Source organism: Mobula hypostoma, chromosome 3 (assembly GCF_963921235.1).
Source record: "Mobula hypostoma chromosome 3, sMobHyp1.1, whole genome shotgun sequence".
NCBI classification, from domain to species: Eukaryota; Metazoa; Chordata; class Chondrichthyes; order Myliobatiformes; family Myliobatidae; genus Mobula; species Mobula hypostoma.
Window position 1 is genome coordinate 10,342,169 of NC_086099.1, and position 21,107 is coordinate 10,363,275.

The following is a 21,107-nucleotide window of genomic DNA, read 5'->3' on the forward strand; positions in this document are numbered from 1 at the left end:
ATTCCACACATGTGCCTCTCATGTGAGATGTGGCAGGCTTGGGGGAACTCCCCTCTCCCACAGAGTCACATCTGCCAGAAGTGCATACGGCTGGGTGATCTGGAAGACCGTGGAAGGAATCTGGAGCAGCAGCTGGATGACCCTCAACCCATAAGGGAGAATGAGGCAGTCATAGATGAGAGCTACAGGGAGGTAGTCACATCTAGGCTGCTGGAAGCAGGTCGTTGGGTGACGGTCAGAGGGGGGAAAACGAAGGTGAGCAGACAGGTAGTGCAGAGCACCCCTGTAGCCATTCCCCTGAATAATAAGTTTACCATCCTGGATACAGTTGGCGGGGACGACCGGCCAGGTGTGAGCCACGGTGGCAGGGCCTCTGTCACTGAGTCTGACCCTGTGGTGCAGAAGGGTGGAACGGAGAAGAGGAGAGCTGTCATCATTGCAGACTCTATAGTCAGGGGAGCAGACAGGAGATTTGGTGGACGTGAGAAGGACACCCCCATGGTTTGTTGCCTGCTGGGTGCCAGGGTCCGGGATGTCTCTGACCAGGTACACGACATCCTGTTATGAGAGGGAAAGCAACCAGAAGTCATGATACATGTTGGTACCAATGACATAGGCAGGAAGAGGGATGAAGTCCTGAAGTGTGAGTTTTGGGAACTAGGCAGAAGGCTGAAGAACAGGACCTCAAGGGTGGCGTTCTCAGGATTGCTGCCAGTGCTACGTGATAGTGATGGTAAGAATTGGAGGAGATCGCAGCTGAATGCGTGGCTGACAAGTTGGTGCAGGGGGCAGAGTTTTAGATTTTTGGATCATTGGGATCTCTTGTGGGGATGGTGGGACCTGTACAGAATGGATGGGTTGGCCCTGAACTCGAGGGGGAGCAATATCCTAGCAAGTAGGTTTGCTAGCATGGTTCGGGAGGGTTTAACCTAATTTGCGAGGGGGATGGGACCCAGAGCGATAGAGCAGTGAAAGAAGTGCATGGAGTAAATCCAGATCTAACATATAGAGAGGCTTTGAGGAAAGAGAAGCAGAATAAAGGGCATAAAGGTAGTGAGGAAGAAGGGCTAAAGTGTGTGTATTTCAATGCAAGAAGCATCAGGAACAAAGGGGATGAACTGAGAGCTTGGATACTAGTCATGTCCCACAAGGATCAGTTCTGAGACCTCTACTTTTCGTGATTTTTGTTAACTACCTGGATGTGGGGGTGGAAGGGTGGGTTGGCAAGATTGCAGACAACACAAAGGTTGGTGGTGTTGTGGATAGTGTAGAGGATTGTTGAAGATTGCAAAGAGACATTGATAGGATGCAGAAGTGGGCTGAGAAGTGGCAGATGGAGTTCAACCTGGAGAAGTGTGAGGTGGTACACTTTGGAAGGACAAACTCCAAGGCAGAGTGCAAAGTAAATGGCAGGATACTTGGTAGTGTGGAGGAGCAGAGGGATCTGGGGGTACATGTCCACAGATCCCTGACAGTTGCCTCACAGGTAGATAGGGTATTTAAGAAAGCTTATGGGGTGTTAGCTTTCATAAGTCGAGGGATAGAGTTTAAGAGTCGTGAGGTAATGATGCGGCTCTATAAAATTCTGGTTAGGCCACACTTGGAGTACTGTGTTCAGTTCTGGGCGCCTCACTATAGGAAAGATGTGGAAGCATTGGAAAGGGTACAGAGGAGATTTACCAGGATGCTGCCTGGTTTAGAGAGTATGCATTATGATCAGAGATTAAGCGAGCTAGGGCTTTACTCTTTGGAGAGAAGGAGGATGAGAAGAGACATGATAGAGGTATACAAGATATTAATGGAATAGATAGAGTAGATAGCCAGTTCCTCTTCCCCAGGGCACCACTGCTCAATACAAGAGGACATGGCTTTAAGGTAAGGGGTGGGAAGTTCAAGGGGGATATTAGAGGAAGGTTTTTTACTCAGAGAGTGGTTTGTGTGTGGAATGCACTGCCTGAGTCAGTGGTGGAGGCAGATACACTAGTGAAGTTTAAGAGACTACTAGACAGGTATATGGAGGAATTTAAGGTGGGGGGTTATATGGGAGGCAGGGTTTGAGGGTCGGCACAACATTGTGGGCCAAAGGGCCTGTACTGTGCTGTACTATTCTATGTTCTATGTTCTATAATCTGCTGGAGGAACTTAATGTGTTAAGCCTCATCAGTAGGAGGAAAGGAACTGTTGATGTTTCACGTTGAGCAAGTTGGAGATTTCTCCTATTAAGTGAAGGAAGATTGTTTATTCCCCTCTGACTGACTCTGCTGAGTTCCTCTAGCATTTTGTGCATGCTGCTCAGGATGGGTGGTGACTTAATAAAAGTGTACAAGATGATAAGAAGCACAGATCAAGTAGACGGCTAGTGATTTTCCCAGGGTAGAAATGGTTAACATGAGGGGGCACAATTTTAAGGTGATCGGAAGAAAGTATAAAGGGGATGTCAGAGGTAAGATTATCACAGAGAGATGGTGGGTGCGTGGAACATGCTGCCAGGGGTGGTATTAGAGGGAGATACATTGGAGACATTTAAGAGGCTCTTAGAAAGGGACATAGCTGAAAGAATAATGGAGGGCTATGTGGGTGGGAAGGATTAGATTGATCACAGAGGAGCTTAAAAGGTCAGCACAATATTGTGGGTCGAATAATGTCACCTCCTATCTTTGAAAGTTAATGCACCAGTTCAGAATTTTAGCTGAGGTTAATTGCGTGTTAGGGTTAGAAAGCAGTGGGTTGGAAAGCTATGTTGCTGCCAGAAGCATGGTGACACTGATGGGCTGCCCCCAGCACATCCTTGGACTGTGTTTGTCGTTGATGCAAACTGATGTACTTCACCCTATATTTTGGTGTTTCAATGCACGTGTAACAAATTTTAATCAAAAAAAGGTTACTGACATAAAGAGTCGAGTTCAAGGGTCAAAGGTAAACAGAAAGGAGAGGGTCTGGGCTGGGAGCCAAAGCTCACAAAAGAATGGATCTGTTGGGGAAACTCTTTGTTCTCTGAGTAAACATACGAGGGGATCTTATTTTAAATTTTGTGGCGGGATGGAGATACATCTCTACCTAAGGACGTGTAAGGCGCTCCTTCCCTCTGCTAGCCTGCAAGTCACCCTTGGACAAGGTATAACACCTGCTTAGCCCCACTCAGGGTCATATGAAGCCTTGGGAGCAAGTGGTGGATGATCATAAGACCATAAGATACAGGAGCAGAAGTCGGCCATTCGGCCCATCGAGTCTGCTCCACCATTCAAACATGGGCTGATCCAATTCTTCCAGCCATCACCACTCCCCTGCCTTCACCCCACACCCTTTGATGCCCTAGCTAATCAAGAACCTATCTACCTCTGGCTTAAATGCATGCAGTGACTTGGCCTCCACAGCCGCTCGCGGCAACAAATTCCACAGATTTACCACCCTCTGACTAAAGTAAACAAAAAGGATGAGCAGCTGGTGCATATCACAAGTCCTGGTTATGTGACTACTGACACCAGGCAAACAATTTCTAAAGAGTATTGATAATGGCTGGGTTTATGATATTGCCCAGCAGAAGGCAATGTCAAACCCCTTCTGAAGAAAACTTTGACATGAACGATCATGGTCATGGAAAGAGCATGATCACCTATGTCTTATGACACGGCACTTAATGATGATGATGGTAATTAAAAAGCAATTGGAGGAAAGTATAGGCGGGGATATCAGAGGTAGGTTGTTTATACCGAGAGTGATGTAAAGTGCTGCCGGGAGTGATGAGGGAGAGTTGGGGGTGTCACAGGTAGGTTGTTTACACAAAGCGTAGTGGAAAGCACTGTCGGGGGTGGTGCTGGAGAGTGGGGGGTGTCAGGGGCAAGTTGTTTACACACAGAGAGTGGTGGAAAGCCCTACTGGGTTGGTAGTGGAGAGAATACATCAGCATTTTAGAGACTCCCAGATATAAACATGAATGAGAGAAAAATATGAAGGCTATGTGGGAGTGAAGTGTTAGATGGGCCTTACAATAGGTTAAAAGGTCAGCACAATATCGTGGGTCAAAGGGCCTGTGAAAACATTTAGACTGGAGACAAATAGACTCATTTTTTGAGCTCATCACATGATGCTGCAAAGCACAGACATTGAAATTCTCTTCTGGAATCTGAAGAGGAGTCTAAAAGTTGCATTAGTTACTAATTACACGTTTAATACATACAGCAAGAGGATGACTATCTACTCCTTGCCTCACAGAGCCAGTCTATTTTCTATTTCTGAGCAACACACACAAAATGCAGGAGGAATTCAGCACCTGTGGAAGGAAGTGAATAGCCGCTGTTTGAGGCTGAGGCAGTGGGGCAGACAGAGAACGGTCCTTCAGTACAATTACATGGATTCCTGATCCCACGGTCTGCCTCGTCGTAGTCTTGCGCCATATTGTCTGACTCCGTAACACTATTCTGCATCCTGTTATTCTCCCTTGTACCTCAATGCTGTGATAATCATGAAGTACTGCAGCCCAGAAACAGGCCTTTTGGCCCAATCCAATGCCGAACTGTTAATCTGCCTGGTCCTGTTGGCCCGTACCTGGACCATAGCCCTCCAGATCACTTCCATCATGTACTCACCCAAACTTCTCTTAAACATTGCATCTGGATATCGTGATGTGATAAAATGATCGGTGTGGGTGGCATGCAAAACTAAATTTTTCAAAGTTCACAGTAAATACAAAGGAACGCAATAGAATCTATGAAAAATTGTACTAAACAGGACGGACAAACAACCAATGTGCAAAAGACAACAAATTGCCAAATACAAAGAGAATAAAAAAAGGGAGAGGAGAGATAAATAAATAAATAATAAATATTGAGAACATGAGATGAAAAGTCATTAAATAGGTCTGGAAACAGTTCAGTGTCTGGGAGGGTGAAATGGAATGAAGTTATCCTGTCTGGTTCAAGAGCCTGATGCTTGAGGGGTGATAAATCTTCCTGAACCTGGTGGAGTGGGTCCTGAGACTCCTGTACCTCCTTTCTGACGGCAGCAGTGAGAAAAGAGCATCGCCTGGGTGGTGGGGATCCCTGATGATGATTTCACTGTATTCGGGTGCATGTGACAATAATGAACCAAGTTACCAATTAAACCCACGGCGCTTCGCACGAAACCAGTGTTTCCAAATTGCTCCATTGTTGCAGAACGATACTGCGATAGGAGGCAAGGGAGAGTGTTGTCGTTGCTTTTGCGCCTAACAGTATCAGCGTTAGGACCTGGGGGTCGCAAGTGTGCTCCGTCGCCAGGCTGCAGGGCTTTGTGAGCAGTGCTGGACGCTGGGTTATCACCGAGAGCAGGAGGAAATAGGCGCCCCCTTCCATCCGTGTTGTGTTTGTCTTCTCTGCTGCTAAATCGATCGATTTGGCGAGGAGTCTCTCTCTCGCTCTCTCTCTCTCTCTCTCTCACACACACACACACACACACACACACCTCTCTTCTATCTCTCTCTCTCTCTCTCCTTTCTCTCCCTCTCCCTCTCTACCTCTGCTCTCTCTACCCCTGCTCCCTCTCCCCCTCCTCCCCATCCCCCTCTCTTCCCAATCTCTCTCTCTGTCCATCTACCTCTCCTCCCTCCCCTCCTCCATCCCTCTTCTCTTCCCTCTCCTCCTACGTCTCCTCTCTCTCCCTTTCCCTCCCTCTCTCCCTTTCCCTCCCTCTCTCCCTCCTCCATCTCTCTCTCTCTCTCTCTCTCTCTCTCCGACTGCCGGTACAAAAACTGAATGCAAACCGTGCCATGTATTTGTTGACATCAGCGCTGAAGACAGGCAGAGGAATGGTGCGAATATTTATTATCTAAGGATCCATCAGCCGTGAATATCGGTAATTTTTTTTTCTTCACGGTGTGTGCTTTTGGGTTTTTAATATCGCTTTTATTTCAAGCTATTTGCAACGCGATCATTTGCATTTCTTTGTAGAACAAGTTATGGTGTGTATACCTATCAGGAACATTGAGGTTTATTAGAGACCCAAAGGAGTATCCGTTTTAGATTTTATTACGTTAACCTGATTTTCTTGAACACTCAGCCCCACTGGAGAAGAATTCTATTGTGCTTTGTGTTTTGTGAAGTGTTGGACACCAATCTACTCCAGGAGTCAGCCTTTCTGAAGTTAGTCTAACCATTCCTCTCGTATCTCGAAGCTTTAGTACCTGGCTTGTCACTTGTCAATGTTGCATGTGCCTGGTGTAGGAGACCAGACAGAAGGCACCGTTGGTGAGGTCCCCAAAACTAGTTAAAAAAAAACCCTCAATGTTGCGGATGTGATTTAAAACGGCAAACCCTCGTGAGAGAGACGCCAGTCACCCGGGTTCAAAAACGTTAACGACAGAGATGAAAACTGCGAGCTGATGTATCTCTAGTTAAGACCACACGTGAATCAATCGTCTTCTGTTCTGGTCGCCTCATTATAGGAAGGATGTGGAAGCTTCAGAGAGGGCGCAGAGGAGATGTACCAGGATGCTGCCTGGTTTACGGAGCGTGTCTTATCGGATAGGTTGAGAACGCTAAGGTTTTTTTTCCCTTAGGCGCGGAAGCATGAGAGGAGACTTGATAGAAGTGTACAGATGATAAGAGTGGGCAAGTAGAGATTTATTCCTCCAGGGCAGAAATAGTTAATAGGAAGAGATGATTGAAGGAAAGTATAGGGGATGTCAGAGGTATTTTTTTACACACAGAGTGGCGGGTGCGTGGAATGTGCTACCAGCAGCGGAGCTAGAGACTCTCAGACAGGCACATGGGTGACAGAAAAATTGAGTGCTATATGAGAGAGATAGGTTAGATTGATCTTGGAGTAGGTTAATGGGCCAGCACAAAAATTAGGGCCGAAGGGCCTTACTGTGATGTAGTACGAATAGTGCGATCACTTGAGTCAAGTGCGATGTTCTCCTAAGGGGTTGCACTTAATGGTGAACGCACGTGTGTGGCTTTGTTTAACGTGGGGAGGATGCACAGGCCTTGACCGTTTGGGGACCATTCACTGCCTGCAGACTTTCCTCTGCATTCACTGTCATTCTGATGTGTTATCATCTTCCTCTACCTCCACATTGAAACCTCGGTTGTATTGCTCTTTGTCTGGAACATCCATAAGACCAGAAAATGTAGGGGCAAGCTTAGGCCATTTGGCCCATCGAGTCTGCTCTGCCATTTCATCGTGGCTGATCCAATTTTCCTCTCAGCCCCAATCTCCTGCCTTCTCCCTCTATCCCTTCAAGCCCTGACCAATCAAGAATCTATTAAACTCTACCATAAATATACATAAAGACCTGGCCTCCACAGCTGCCTGTGGCAAAGAATTCCGCAGATTCACCACCCTCTGGCTAAAGAAATTCCTCCTTAACTCTGTTCTAAAAAGATGCCCCTCTATTCTGAGGCTGTGCCCTTTGGTCTTAGGCTCTCCCACCATAGGAAACATCATCTCCACATCCACTCTATCAAGGCCTTTCACCATTCGATAGGTTTCAATTAGGTCACTCCTCATTCTTCTGTATTCTAGTGAATATAGGCCCAAAGCCATCAACACTCTTCATATGACAAACCATTCAATCCTGGAATTATTTTCATGAACCTCCTTTGAACCCTCTCCAGTTTCAGAAGATCCTTTCAAAAATAAGGGACCAAAACTGCTCACACTGCTCCAAGTGAGGCCTCACCAGTGCTTTATAAAGTTTCAACATTACATCCTTGCTTTTATATCCTAGTCCTCTTGAAATTAATATTAACATTGCATTTGCCTTCCTCACCGCAGACACAACCTGCAAGTTAACCATTAGGGAATCCTGTACAAGGACTCCCAAGTTCCTTTGCACCTCAGTTTTTTGTATTTTTTTGAAAATAGTTAATCCTTTCATTTCTTCCACCAAAGTGCATAACCATACATTTTCCAACGCAGTATTCCATCTGCCATTTCTTTGCCCATCCGCCTAATCTGTCTAAGTCTTTCTGTAGCCTCTACTTCTGCAAAACTACTTGCCCGTCCACCTCTCTTCAGATTGCCTGTAAACTTTGTAACAAAGCCATCAATTCCATCATCCAAATCATTGACATATAACATAAAAATAATCGGTCCCAACACTGACCCCAGAGCACCACTAGTCACAGGCAGACAGTCAGAAAAGGTTCCCTTTATTCCCATTCTTTGCCTCCTGCCAATCAGTCACTGCTTTATCCATGCTAAAATCCTTCCTGTAATACCATGGGCTCATAGCTTGTTAAGCAGCCTCACGTGGCACCTTGTCAAAGGCCTTCTTGAAAATCCAAGTACCAACATCAATCAATTCTCCTTTATCTATCCTGCTTGTTATTTCCTCAAAAAATTCTAACAGATCTGTCAGACAAGATTTTCCTTGAGGAAACCATGCTGACTATGGCCTATTTTGTCCTGTGCCTCCCAGTACCCTGAGACCTCAGCTTTAACAATCCACTCTAACATCTTCACAACCACTGAGGTCAGACTAACTGGCCTGCAGTTTCCTTTCTTCTGCCTCTCTCCCTTCTTGAAGAGTGGAGTGACTTTTGCAATTTTCCAGTCTTCCGGAACCATTCAAGAATCTAGTGCTTCTTGAAAGATTAATACTAATGCCTCCTCAATCTCTTCAGCCACCTCTTTCGGAACTCTGGCGTGTACACCATCTGGTCCAGGTGACTTACCTACCTTCAGACCTTTCAGTTTCCCAAGAACCTTCTCTCTAGTAATGGTATCCCCACACTTCATGCCCCTTGACACCTGGAACTTCCACCATACTACTAATGTCTTTCACAGTGAAGACTGATGCAAAATACTTACTCGGTTTATCCACTATTTCATTGTCCCCCAATACTACCTCTCCAGCATCGTTTTCCAGCACTCTGACGTCCACTCTCACCTCTGTTTTACACTTTATGTATGTGAAGAAACTTTTGGTATCCTCTTTAATATTATTGGTTAGCTTACTTTCATATTCCATCTTTACCTTCTTAATGATTTTTTCACTTGCCTTGTGTTGGATTTTAAGAGCTTCCCAATTTCTTAACTTCCCGGTAATCTTTACTGTATTATATGCTCTCTTTGGCGTTTATGTTGGTTTTGATTTCTCTTGTTAGCCATGGTTGTGTAATCTTGTCTTTAGAATACTTCATCTTTGGGATGTATATATTCTGTCTTCTGAATTGCTTCCAGAAATTTCTGCCATTGCTGCTCTGCCGTCATCCCCACCAGTGTCCTTTTCCCATCTATTCTGACCAACTCCTCTCTCATGACTCTGTAATGCCCTTTACTCCACTGTAATACTAATACATCTAACTTTAGCTTCTCCTTCTCAAATTTCAGGGTGAATTTGATCGTATTATATATAGAAACATAGAAAATAGGTGCAGGAGTAGGCACTTGCCCCTAAGGTTCGTTTACCTTTAGCTCTGTAATTAATTGTGGTTCATTGCACAACACCCAAATCTGAATTGCTGATCCTCTAGTGCGCTCAACCGTGACCTGTTCTAAAATGCCATCTTGTAGGCACGCTAGAAATTCCCCATCCTGTAATCCAGCACCAACCTGATTTTCCCAACCTATCTGCATATTGAAATCCCTCACACCAGTTCTAACATTTCCCTTTTGGCATGCATTTTCTATCTCCTGTTGTAATTTGTAGGCCACATCCTTACTACTGTTTGAGTGTCTGTATACAACTCCCATCAGGGTCTTTTACCTTTGCAGTTCCTTAGCTGTGTCCACAATGATTCAACACCTACCAGCCCTATGTCACCTCTTTCTCATGATTTGATTTCATTCTTTTCCAACAGAGCAACACCACCCATTCTGCCTCCCTGGCTGTACTTTCGTGATTCCTTGGACATTAAGTTCCCAGCTGTAATCTTCTTTCAGCCATGATTCAGTGATGGCTACAACATCATACCTGTCTATTTGGAAATATGTGCTACAAGTTCATCTATCTTATTTTATGTACTGCTCACATTAAGATGCAATACTTTCAGTCCTGTATTCACCTTTTTCCACTTTGTCACACTATTCTCAGCCTTTTGAACCCTAACTTTGTCTGACGTCTTGCCAACATTTGTCTCCACAACCGCTCCACTAACTGTTCTGGGACTCTGGTTCTCATCCCCCTGCAACTCTAGTTTAAACCCCACTATGCAGCATTAACAAACCTTCCCACAAGGATATTAGTCCCCCTCCAGTTCAGCTACAAGCCGTCCCTTCTGTACACGTCCCACCTTCCACAGAAGAGTGCCCAATGCTCCAAAAAAATCTTCTGCCCTCCTTAGCCACGTATTAAACTGTGTAACCTTCCTAGCTCCGGTCTCACTGGCACGTGGCATGGGCATCAAGCCTGAGATCACAACCCTGCAGGTCCTGCCCTTTAACTTAGCACCTACCTCCCTGAATTACTTATGCAGAACTTCATCACTCATCCTACCCATGTCATTGGTACCTACATGGACCACAACTTCTGGCTGTTCACCCTCCCACTGAAGAATGCTAAGAACTTGATCCGAGATAATCCGGACCCTGGCACCTGGGAGGCAACATACCATCCAGGAATCCCATTCTTGCCTGACCTGTCCATTTCCCCTTACTAATGAATCCCCTGTCACCACAGTGCACCTCTTCTTCTCCTTCCCTTTCTGAGTCACAGAGGCAGACTCAGTGCCAGAGACCCGACTACTGTGACTTTCCTCTGTAAGGTCATCCACCTCGACAGTATCCAAAATGAGGTACCTGTTGTTGAGGGGGATGTACACAGGGGCACTCCGCACTGGCTCCGTAACCCCTTTCCCCTTCCTGACTGTCACCCAGTTTCCTGTGTCCTGCACCTTGGGTGTAACTACCTCTCTATATATCCTATCTATCACACAACAGCCGCGCCCCCCCCAGCCTCCGGAGTTCATCCAGTTCCAGCTCCAACTCCTTAACGCAGTTTGTTAGAAGCTGCAGCCGGATGCACTTCTTGCATTTGTAGTGGTCAGGGACACTGCAGCTCTCCCTGCTTTCACAGATCCTGCACGAGGAGCATTCAGCTATCCTCCCTGGCACCTCTACCTAGCTGAGCGGATAGAAAGAAGAGAAGGAAAAAAACACGGGCTTTTCTTTCTTTTGCTTTCTCTGAGTCAAATCTCTCTTTGCTGAAGCTTTGAGGAGCTAAAGCCTTAATACCACCACCCTGACTATGTCCACTCGGACGATGGTCCAGCCTTCCTTTAATTTGATCTTACTAATTAATCCCAAACGCCGATTGGCCACTGGTCAAAGCTCTATTATGCTGCTCTTGCCTATTATCCTCGGGCTGTGAACCAGATTGAAGTCTCCTCCTCTCCAAACTTCTGATGTCTGGATTGGCCACTGGTCAAAGCTCCTCCTTGACCTTATCCCATGGATGACCCTGCCAGGAGCTAAGATCCAGGAGGCATCATTCTTGGGATCTCAGGAACTCACAAGTCTCTCCACCATGATAAGGTGACACTCCTCAGAGATGTCTGTGATGAACTGTTCTATATTCTATGATCATTTATGTGCCTTGTTGTAAAGGAGGGCAGATAAACATCCAGGGCCTGACAAGGCGTTCTCTCAGACCTCGTGGGTGACTAGTGTAGAAACTGCATGGGCCCTGGCTGAGATATTTAGAATGTCTTTAACCAAGGGTGAGGTGCGGAGAATTGGAGAATGGCTAATGTTGTTCCATATTTTAAAAAAGGCTCTAGGAATAAACCAGGGAATTATAGGTTGGTGAGCCTGACGTCAGTAGTGGCTAAGTTATTGGATGGTATTCTAAGGGACCATATATATAAACATTTGGAAAGACATGCTGATGAGGGATAATCAACATGTCTTTGTGTGTAGTAGGTTGTGTCTAACCAATCAATAGAGTTATTTGAGGAGGTTTTCAGGAACGTTGATGAAGGAAATGCAGTCTACATGTAATCTGTTATGTTTTGTAACTCCAAAACTTTAAAACTAATTCAAAGGAAAAGAAGAGGGTAATGAGCTCTCCAGCTGTAATGAGCTCTTTGGGCCTGTATGGGGAGCTAGAGCGTATTGGGCAATGAGGTTTCTAGAGCATCTGCATTGCTTAATTGCTGTTTTAACGAGAGTCGTGAATCGCTGATAATTTCTGTTTTATCTTGTTTGGTTTATTTTGACTGGAATGGGTCTTCTGCATTCTGTGATATTTTAAAAGATTGGATACCCAATTAGCACTTATTGCGGGGTCCTAGCTTTGGCAATGTTACATCTAGAGTTCTCACTCTGCCAAGCCACCAATGTTTTGTTGGAAGTCTTACAAGTCATCCCTGGTTGCCGTCTGCACATGGGAGTTTGTCTTTTCTCCACAGTTTTGTTCAAGTGCACATCGTGACAAAGACAGCCGAGAGATGTGAATTTAACTTTGTTCTTTATCATATGGTAACATTATGACATATGCAATTCACATATTTTTATATATAACCTGTAATGAATTATTTAAATAAGCAAGAATGCTTAATCAAGCAATATATTTACAATATTGCTCAAATATTACTGAATACAAGCCTCCGCTATGCCTAGCTATAAACTCCAACTCAAAAGAGAATGCATTCAACTATATACGCAATATACGATATAAAAAAACTAATATATGCAGACATCCCACAGCATAGTCAATTTTTAAATTGTCCTATTCAGGCCTAAAGATTTAATTGCCAGGGATGCTTTCTTACTCTTGTGGGATGGTATCTTTCCTGAAAAAGGGCGTCACTGTGCCTGGCAGCGGAGACTTGTGGCTGTAAATACAATCCCAGGTTTTGGGATCTCCACCGGGGTAGTTGAAGGAGTTGACTCTGAGACAGCAGGAAGTGGTTTTGACAGCTCTGGACAACTTTCTTCTTCTTTTCTTGTCCTAGTTTATGCATCTTGATCTTGGGAAGGTGCATTTAACTCACAGGAGTATTCTCTTATTAATCCTTCTATTGCTCCTTTTACAAACTGATCTCTCCTCTTGGTTTCAGCATCCACAACACTATCTGATGAATCCTCTTTTTTTTCGTATCTCTATTGGCTCCTTTGTTTTGGTCTCCATTCATCCAGCTGAGCTTTGGTCTTTGCATCTACTTTTACAAGTAACTTTTTGTCTCCCACTTGAAGTTCATGCAATAACTTGAATGAAATCTGAGTAGATTCTGGTTCTTTAGTCTCACAAAAGCTGAATGCTTGCAACTTTTCTGAAGCTCATTTAACTCTCTTCCAGTTTAAAACCAAAGCACATTTTTCAAGTAACTGCCTGATTAACCTATTATAATCTTTCACAGATATGTTGTGTACAAAACTGTTGTAGTCGGACTACTGCTTTCATCATTTTCACGATTCCTCTGAGCAGCATGGTCCATCCTTGATCCAATATGCTTTCTAACCAGAGGCATAGAAGTTGGTACCAACACCTGCTTGTCCTCTGTTGGCAATGGTTCATGGTATACAGCATGGAGACAGTTGTGGCATCGTCCAGTACCTTTCTTAATTCACTTTCAGTTAACTCTGTTGTAGAGGATGTGGCATGCAAATGGCAGATGGATCTTCAAACAAGTTGTACAGTAGTTGTCTCAGCCACTCTGCACAAAGCTGGTCCTCCTATTTTTACCACATCCATGCTCAATATGGCTTGTTGGTTATTGTATTTCACTGTTGCGAATGTCATTCCCACAGAAATGTATATAAGTTCTTAGTTGGATATTTGCAGACTTCAATTCAGTGCCTTTGAAATACCATTCAAACTTATTTTGTGGAATGACTGAAACAGCTGAACCAGAGTATAATTTCATTTTAGTTAATTTGCTGTTCATCTTTGTCATAAGTTATATTGCTTTTCTATTGTTAATTTTCACACTGGAAATCTTGAGACTACTCCTTCCTATGTCACTCTTATCATTAGCAGATTTTTCATCAACCGCATGAAGATATGTGCTCTTTTTGAAACTGCAACTTGACTTTTTAGCCTTTTGTCTTCCTTGTGCAGTCCATTTATTTTTCTCCACCTATCATGCTCTTTGTATGTGTCCTACTTGTTGCATTTTCTGCAAGTTTCACCCTTAAATCTGTATTGGTCTGGTGCATGTGAGCTCCTGCCTTAACAGTAACACAATTTGTTTAGCCAGACCACTTTTTGCTGAGATGTTGCAATTTTGTTCATGCTCACCTTTATTCCTGAACTGCAGCTCAATTTTGTCTCTGTCTGCTGTTTCCATTGATACAGCAATTTCAACTGCTCTCTTAAATGTAAGCACACACAAAAAAAATTGCTGGTGAACGCAGCAGGCCAGGTAGCATCTATAGGAAGAGGTAGACCCGATGCAGGCTGGGAGACCATTTTGCTGAACACCTATGCTCTGTCTGTCAGAGAAAGCAGGATCTCCCAGTGGCCACACATTTTAATTCCACGTCCCAATCCCATTCTGATAAGTCTATCTACGGCCTCCTCTACTGACAAGATGAAGCCACACTCAGGTTGGAGGAACAACACCTTATATTCCGTCTGGGTAGCCTCCAACCTGATGGCATGAACATCGACTTCTCTAGCTTCCATTAATGCCCCACCTCCCCTTCGTACCCCATCCCTTATTTATTTATTATTATTATTTTTCCCCCTTTTCTTCTCTCTTTTTTCTCCCTCTGTCACTTTCACTATAACTCCTTGCCCATCCTCTGGGTTCCCCCCCCCTTCCTTTCTCCCTAGACCTCCTGTCCCATGATCCTCTCCCTTCTCCAGCCTCGTATCCCTTTTGCCAATCAACTTTCCAGCTCTTAGCTCTGACCCTCCCCCTCCTGTCTTCTCCTATCATTTTGGATCTCCACCTCTACCTCCCACTTTCAAATCTCTTACTATCTCTTCTTTCAGTTAGTCCTGACGAAGGGTCTCAGCCCAAAATGTCGACTGTACCTCTTCCTATAGACACTGTCTGGCCTGTTGCATTCACCAGCACTTTTTGTGTGTGTTGCTTGAATTTCTAGCATCTGCAGATTTCCTCATATTTGCGCCCTTAAATATAAGTTGTGTTTCAGTTGGGAGCCATTTTTGAATGCATTCTTGTAAGATTCCACAAACTAAATTATCTCTCAGTACCTCATTAAGCCCATCATTAAACTGAAAATGCTCAGACAATCTCTTCAATTCAGCCACCTGAATTGCAGAAATAAGACCATAGACCCAAGGACATAGGAGCAGAATTAGGCTATTTGGCCCATTGAATGTTCCACCAATCAGATATGGCTGATCCTTTTTTATCCCCTCCTCAGCCCTACTCCCCAGCCTTCTCCCTGTAACATTTAATGCCATGGCCAATCAATAATCTATCAATCTTTGCTCTAAATACACCCAGCGATCTGGCCTCTACAGCTGCCTGTGGTAACAAATTCCACAAATTTACCACCTTCTGGCTAAATAAATTTTCTGCATCTCTGTTTTAAATGGACATCCCTCTATCCTGAGGCTGTGCCCTCTTGTCCTAGGTTCCTCTACTATGGGAAACATCCTTTCCACATATACTCTAGGCCTTTCAACATTTTTTTAAATATAATTTTTATTAAATTTTCAAAAAGAATACATGAAAAGATAAAATCTACCCACCCCCACTCCCCTTAACCCTCCCTCCCCCATATATAGTTCTACCTAAAAAGAAAGAAAGAGAAAAAAAAAAGAGCCGCCTGGGTATTGGAAGGTTTCCACATGCTCCATGGGATTCAAAATAAATTTCGTATAATTATTCGTTACTTTCCCCAAGTAACCAAAATCTTTATCGGAGCATTTAAATATGCCATCCTATCTTTTGTAAATAAGGGCGCCAAATATTCAAAAACGTTACATATTTATCTCTTAAATTATAAGTAATTTTTTCAAGTGGAATAGAACTAGCCATTTCATTATTCCAATGATCCATACTTAAACATGAATCAGATTTCCAAGTAACTGCTATAGTCTTCTTAGCTACTGCCAATGCAATTTTTATAAATTCTTTCTGATACTTATTCAATTTAAGTTTCGGTTTTATCCCTTCAATATCACCTAATAGAAATAATACAGGGTTATGTGGAAGTTGAATTCCAGTAATTTGTTCCAATAAGACTCTTAAATTTATCCAAAAGGGTTGAATTTTAAAACAAGACCAAGTAGAAGGAAAAGAAGTACCAATTTCTTGATTACACCGAAAACATTTATCAGATAGATTTGAATTTAATCTATTTATTTTTTGTGGTGTAATATACAACTGGTGTAAAAAATTATATTGTACTAATCTAAGTCGAACATTTATTGTATTTGTCATACTGTCAAGACAAAGTCTTGACCAATTTGTTTCATCAATATTAATATTCAGATCTGTTTCCCATTTTTGCTTTGACTTATGGGTTCCTTGTTTAATTGTCTGTTCTTGAATCAAATTATACATACAAGAAATAAATTTTTTAATTTTCCCTTTTTGAATTAAAATTTCAATTTCATTAGGCTTTGGCAAAAACATTGTTTGACCCAGCTTACCTTTTAAGTAAGCCCTTAATTGAAAGTAACAAAAGAAAGTATTATTAGATATTTCATATTTATCCTTTAATTGTTCAAATGACATCAATATACCTCGCTCAAAACAATCTCCTATAAATTTAATCCCTTTTTGGTACCAATTATATAAAAGTTGATTGTCCATTGTAAAAGGAATAAGTCTGTTTTGGAACAAAGGTCTCCTTGCTAATAGGGATTTCTGTGTTTCCTTATCAACATTTATCTTATTCCATAGATCAATCAAATGTGTTAATATAGGAGATTCTTTCTTTTCCCGTATACATTTAGATTCCCATTTATATATAAAATCTTCAGGTTTATTTTCTCCTATCTTGTCTAGTTCTATTTTAATCCATGCTGGTTTTCGATCATCGAAAAAAGATGCAATAAATCTAAGTTGATTTGCTTTATAGTAGTTTTTAAAGTTTGGAAGTTGTAACCCTCCTAACCCAAATTTACATGTCAGTTTTTCCAATGATATTCTTGACATTTTACCTTTCCAAAGAAATTTTCTCACACATTTATTTAACTCTTGAAAAAATTTCTGTGGCAATTGTATTGGTAATGTTTGAAACAAATACTGTAATCTCGGAAATATATTCATTTTTACAACATTGACTCTACCTACTAATGTTATTGGTAGTATCATCCATTTGTCAAGATCTTCTTGAATTTTTTTCAATAGTGGTAAATAATTAAATTTATATAAATTCTTTACATCATTATCAAGTCTTATACCTAAATACTTCATACCATTTACCGGCCATCTAAATTGGGTTACTAATCGACATTGACTATAGTCTCCTTTAGTAAGAGGTAAAATTTCACTTTTATCCCAGTTTATTTTGTAACCTGATACCTTCCCATATTCATCCAATCTAGAAGATAATTTATGTAACGAATGTTGTGGGTTTGTTAAATAGATCAAAACATCATCGGCAAAAAGATTAATTTTATATTCCTCTTGGTTAACTCTAAAACCCATAATATCTGGATCAATTCTAATTAGTTCTGCTAATGGCTCTATTGCCAATACAAATAAAGCAGGTGATAGAGGACAACCTTGTCTAGTTGACCTTTTTAACTGGAATGGTGTTGAAATTTGAGAGTTTGTCACTACTTTAGCTTTAGGGTTAGAATTTAAAGTTTTAATCCAATTTATAAAAGATGTTCCTAACCCATATTTTTCTAATACTTTAAATAAAAAATCCCATTCTAATCTATCAAATGCTTTTTCTGCATCCAAAGCTACTACTATACTCTTCTCATCCCTTTTTTGTGCCAAATGAATTATACTGAGTAGCCGAGTTACATTATCTGCCAATTGTCTATTTTTAATAAATCCTGTTTGATCCATATGTATTAATTTTGGTAAATATTTAGATAATCTATTCGATAAAATTTTCACTATTATTTTATAATCCGTATTCAATAAAGAAATAGGCCTGTATGATGTTGGTTTCATAGGATCTCTGTCCTTTTTTGGCAATACTATTACAATCGCTGTTGAAAAAGATTCTGGGAGTTTATGTATTTTTTCTGCTTGATGTATTAGTTCCATAAAAAGAGGAAATAATAAATCTTTAAATTTTTTATAAAATTCAGGTGGAAAACCATCTTCTCCTGGAGATTTATTACTTTGGAGTGATCCTAAAGCTTCTTCAACTTCTTTTAATGTAAAAGGCATATCTAATCCCCTCTGTTCTTCCAAATTCAATTTTGGAAGAGAAACTTGTGATAAAAACCTTTCTATCTCATTAACATCATTTTGGGATTCTGATTGATATAATTCAGAATAAAAATTTTTAAAGGTTTCATTTATTTCAAGAGGTTTATAAGATATTTTATTTGCCCTTGTTCTAATTGCATTTATTGTTTTGGAAGCTTGTTCTGTTTTCAACTGCCAGGCAAGAATTTTATGTGCTCTCTCACCTAACTCATAATATCTGGAAAAAGAGATTACAAGAATAGAAAAAGAATCTCAAAGATATATGTCAGAAGAAAAACGAAGACAACTTGTCAATAAGAAGTTACAATATAATACGCTTCAGACATATAGAACGGAAAAAGCCTTTCAACATCTGAAAGGTTTCAATAAGATCCCCCTCATCCTTCTGAATTCCAGTGAGTAAAGGCCCAGAGCCTCCAAACATACTTCATATGATAACAATACTCAATACACAATACATAATACTCACCTTGAGTATTGTGAACAGTTGTTGGCTCCTCATCTCGAAAAGATGCACTGGCATTGGACAGGGCTAAGAGGAGGTTCACAAGAATGATTCCTGGAATGAAAAGGTTATCATATGAGGCCCCACCAGTGCCTTATAAAGCCTCAGCGTCACAGCTCTGCTCTTATATTTTCGATGTCTTGAAATGAATGCTAACACTGCATTTGCCTTCCTTACCATGAGCTTAACCTGCAAGTTAACCTTTAGGGTGTTCTGCATAAGGACTCCCAAGTCCCTTTTGGAGTCCTCTTCCTTTTGATTCCATGTATGAAACCTAAAGCAATCTGAAATCAACAATGGTTTTGGTTCTAAGTGTTCCTGCATTATTTATACAATAGCAACAAAGCTCATTTTGGCTGGTTTGGTTGGAACAGTTAAACTTTGAAGCAAATCATATGCCTTTAAACTCAATGTGCACAGCAAAATTGAAACTTGTTTCTCATTGGCAATTTCATTTGCTTCAAAATACTGTTTGATTAGCTACGTATACATGCGCCAGTAAGCAATGGAACGAGTCGATCTGTCTGATTTAGCCAGCCATTTCTGCTTTTATTTATGTTTATTAGCACGTGGTGCTAACTGTTTATGAACCCATGAATATTCTGTTTACTGCCTTTTGTGTAAACTTGATCGTGTCTTCCCTTCAGAAAAATGTGCTGCACTGCTTTATTCTTTTAGCTTGAATACCTTGCTGCACTTCAACAGGTCAGTAGCCAACTCAAGTTTGTTTTAAAAATACTTGTTTGTCATTGTTATGTTTTGTGACTCCAAAATATTGAACTAATTCAAAGGAAAACAAGAGAACCAAGAGATGGCAGTCTAACTTTGTCCTTTAACCGACGTGCACTTATCATCTTGTAGATCAATGACATATGCAATTCAAGTATTTTAACATATAACCCGTAATGAATTATTTAAACAAACAAGAATGCTTAATCAAACAATATATTTTTAAGATTACTCATATACTACTGTATTATTAAATACATTGGCTTTAGCAAGGCCTTTGACAAGGTACCACATGGAAGATTAGTCAAGGAGGTTCAGTCAGTTGGCGTTCAAGATGAGGTAGGAAATTGGGTTAGACATTGGCTTTATGAGGGATGCCAGAGAGTGGTAGTAGATTGTTGCGTCTCTCACTAGTGGAGTGCCGCAGGGATTGATGTTACGTCCACTGTTGTTTGTCATTTATATCAATGATCCAGATGACTGGATCAGCAAATTTTCAGAAGACTCCAAGACTGGGATCGTAATGGACAGCATGGAAGTTCATCAAAGTTTTCAGTGGGATCTGGATCAGCTAGAAAAATGGGCTGAGAAATATCAGGCAGAATTTAATGCAGACAAGAGTGAAATGTTGCAATTTGGGAGGACAAATCAGAGTAGGACTTGCATGGTGAGCAGTAGGCCACTGGGGTGTGCAGTAGAACTGAGGGATCTGGGAATCCAGATCCATAATTCCTACAAAATGGCATCATAGGTAGGTAGTGTAGGAATGAGAGCTATTGGCACATTGGCTTTCATCAAAATACAGAGTACTGGATCTGGGATATTATGTTGAAGTTGTATAAAACATTGGTGAAGCCTGATTTGGAGTATTGTGTGCATTTCCTAGTCGTCTACCTAAAGGAAAGATACCAATAAGATTAAAAGAGTACAGAGAAAATTGACAAGGATGTTGCTGGGAATTGAGCATCTGGATTATAGGGAAAGTTTGAATAGGTTAGGACTTTACTCCCTGGAGTGTAGAAGAATGAGGGGAGATTTGATAGAGATGTAACCCCCAAGTTTGGCGGGCTGCATTAGTCTAGGGGAAGATGGTTGCTGCCCCCGCCAAATTGGTGAAATCTTGTTTGTGTGGATGCTGCATGATGTTTTCCCCTGTTACAAATCAGTACCACAAAATAACAAACAGTACACCATATGCAATTAAACTATTGAGCTTTATAATTCTTAATTTGAACAGAGGGTCAGTAAAGAAAACAAAAGGAAAGGGGTCCATTTTAATGAAACAGTCGAATGTGCATGTTGGAGCTCACGATTTTCCCATCCGTTCTTTTTCGAGCAATTTTCCTAGGGCATCGTCGACCCCGACCCCATTCCAAGTCCACTCAGTCCTGCGACCACTCTGTTCTGGCATCTTCTCTCTCCATCTTCCGCTGAGCGAAAGTCCGTGAATCCCTCGCTCTCAGGCACACAAGAAAGAAAAACATTCCCCTCATTGGATGGCGCACATTCCAATGCTCTCGTTATCTCTAGTCATAACCCATAAGTCTGAGTGTTCCTCCAACCTGAGTGTCTATCCACGGCCTCCTCTACTGTAAAGATGAAGCCACACTCAGGTTGGAGGAACAACTCCT

At 41.8% G+C, this 21,107-nt stretch overlaps 1 protein-coding gene across 3 annotated transcripts in view; it reads left to right on the forward strand.

Moving 5' to 3' along the window:
* Positions 1-5,337: 5,337 nt before the first annotated feature.
* rab27b (RAB27B, member RAS oncogene family) overlaps positions 5,338-21,107 on the forward strand; it is a 196,042-nt gene continuing 180,272 nt past the window's right edge. The window contains exon 1 of one of the 3 annotated variants that reach the window (XM_063042637.1): positions 5,338-5,785. Coding sequence is in view for 1 of the 3 variants with exons in the window: in XM_063042634.1 (XP_062898704.1) it covers positions 11,447-11,454 (8 nt within the window). In the remaining 2 variants the exon portion in view is untranslated. Of the gene's footprint in view, positions 5,830-11,435; positions 11,455-21,107 lie in introns of those variants that run through there. The other 2 variants (XM_063042635.1, XM_063042634.1) reach the window with 2 other exon arrangements.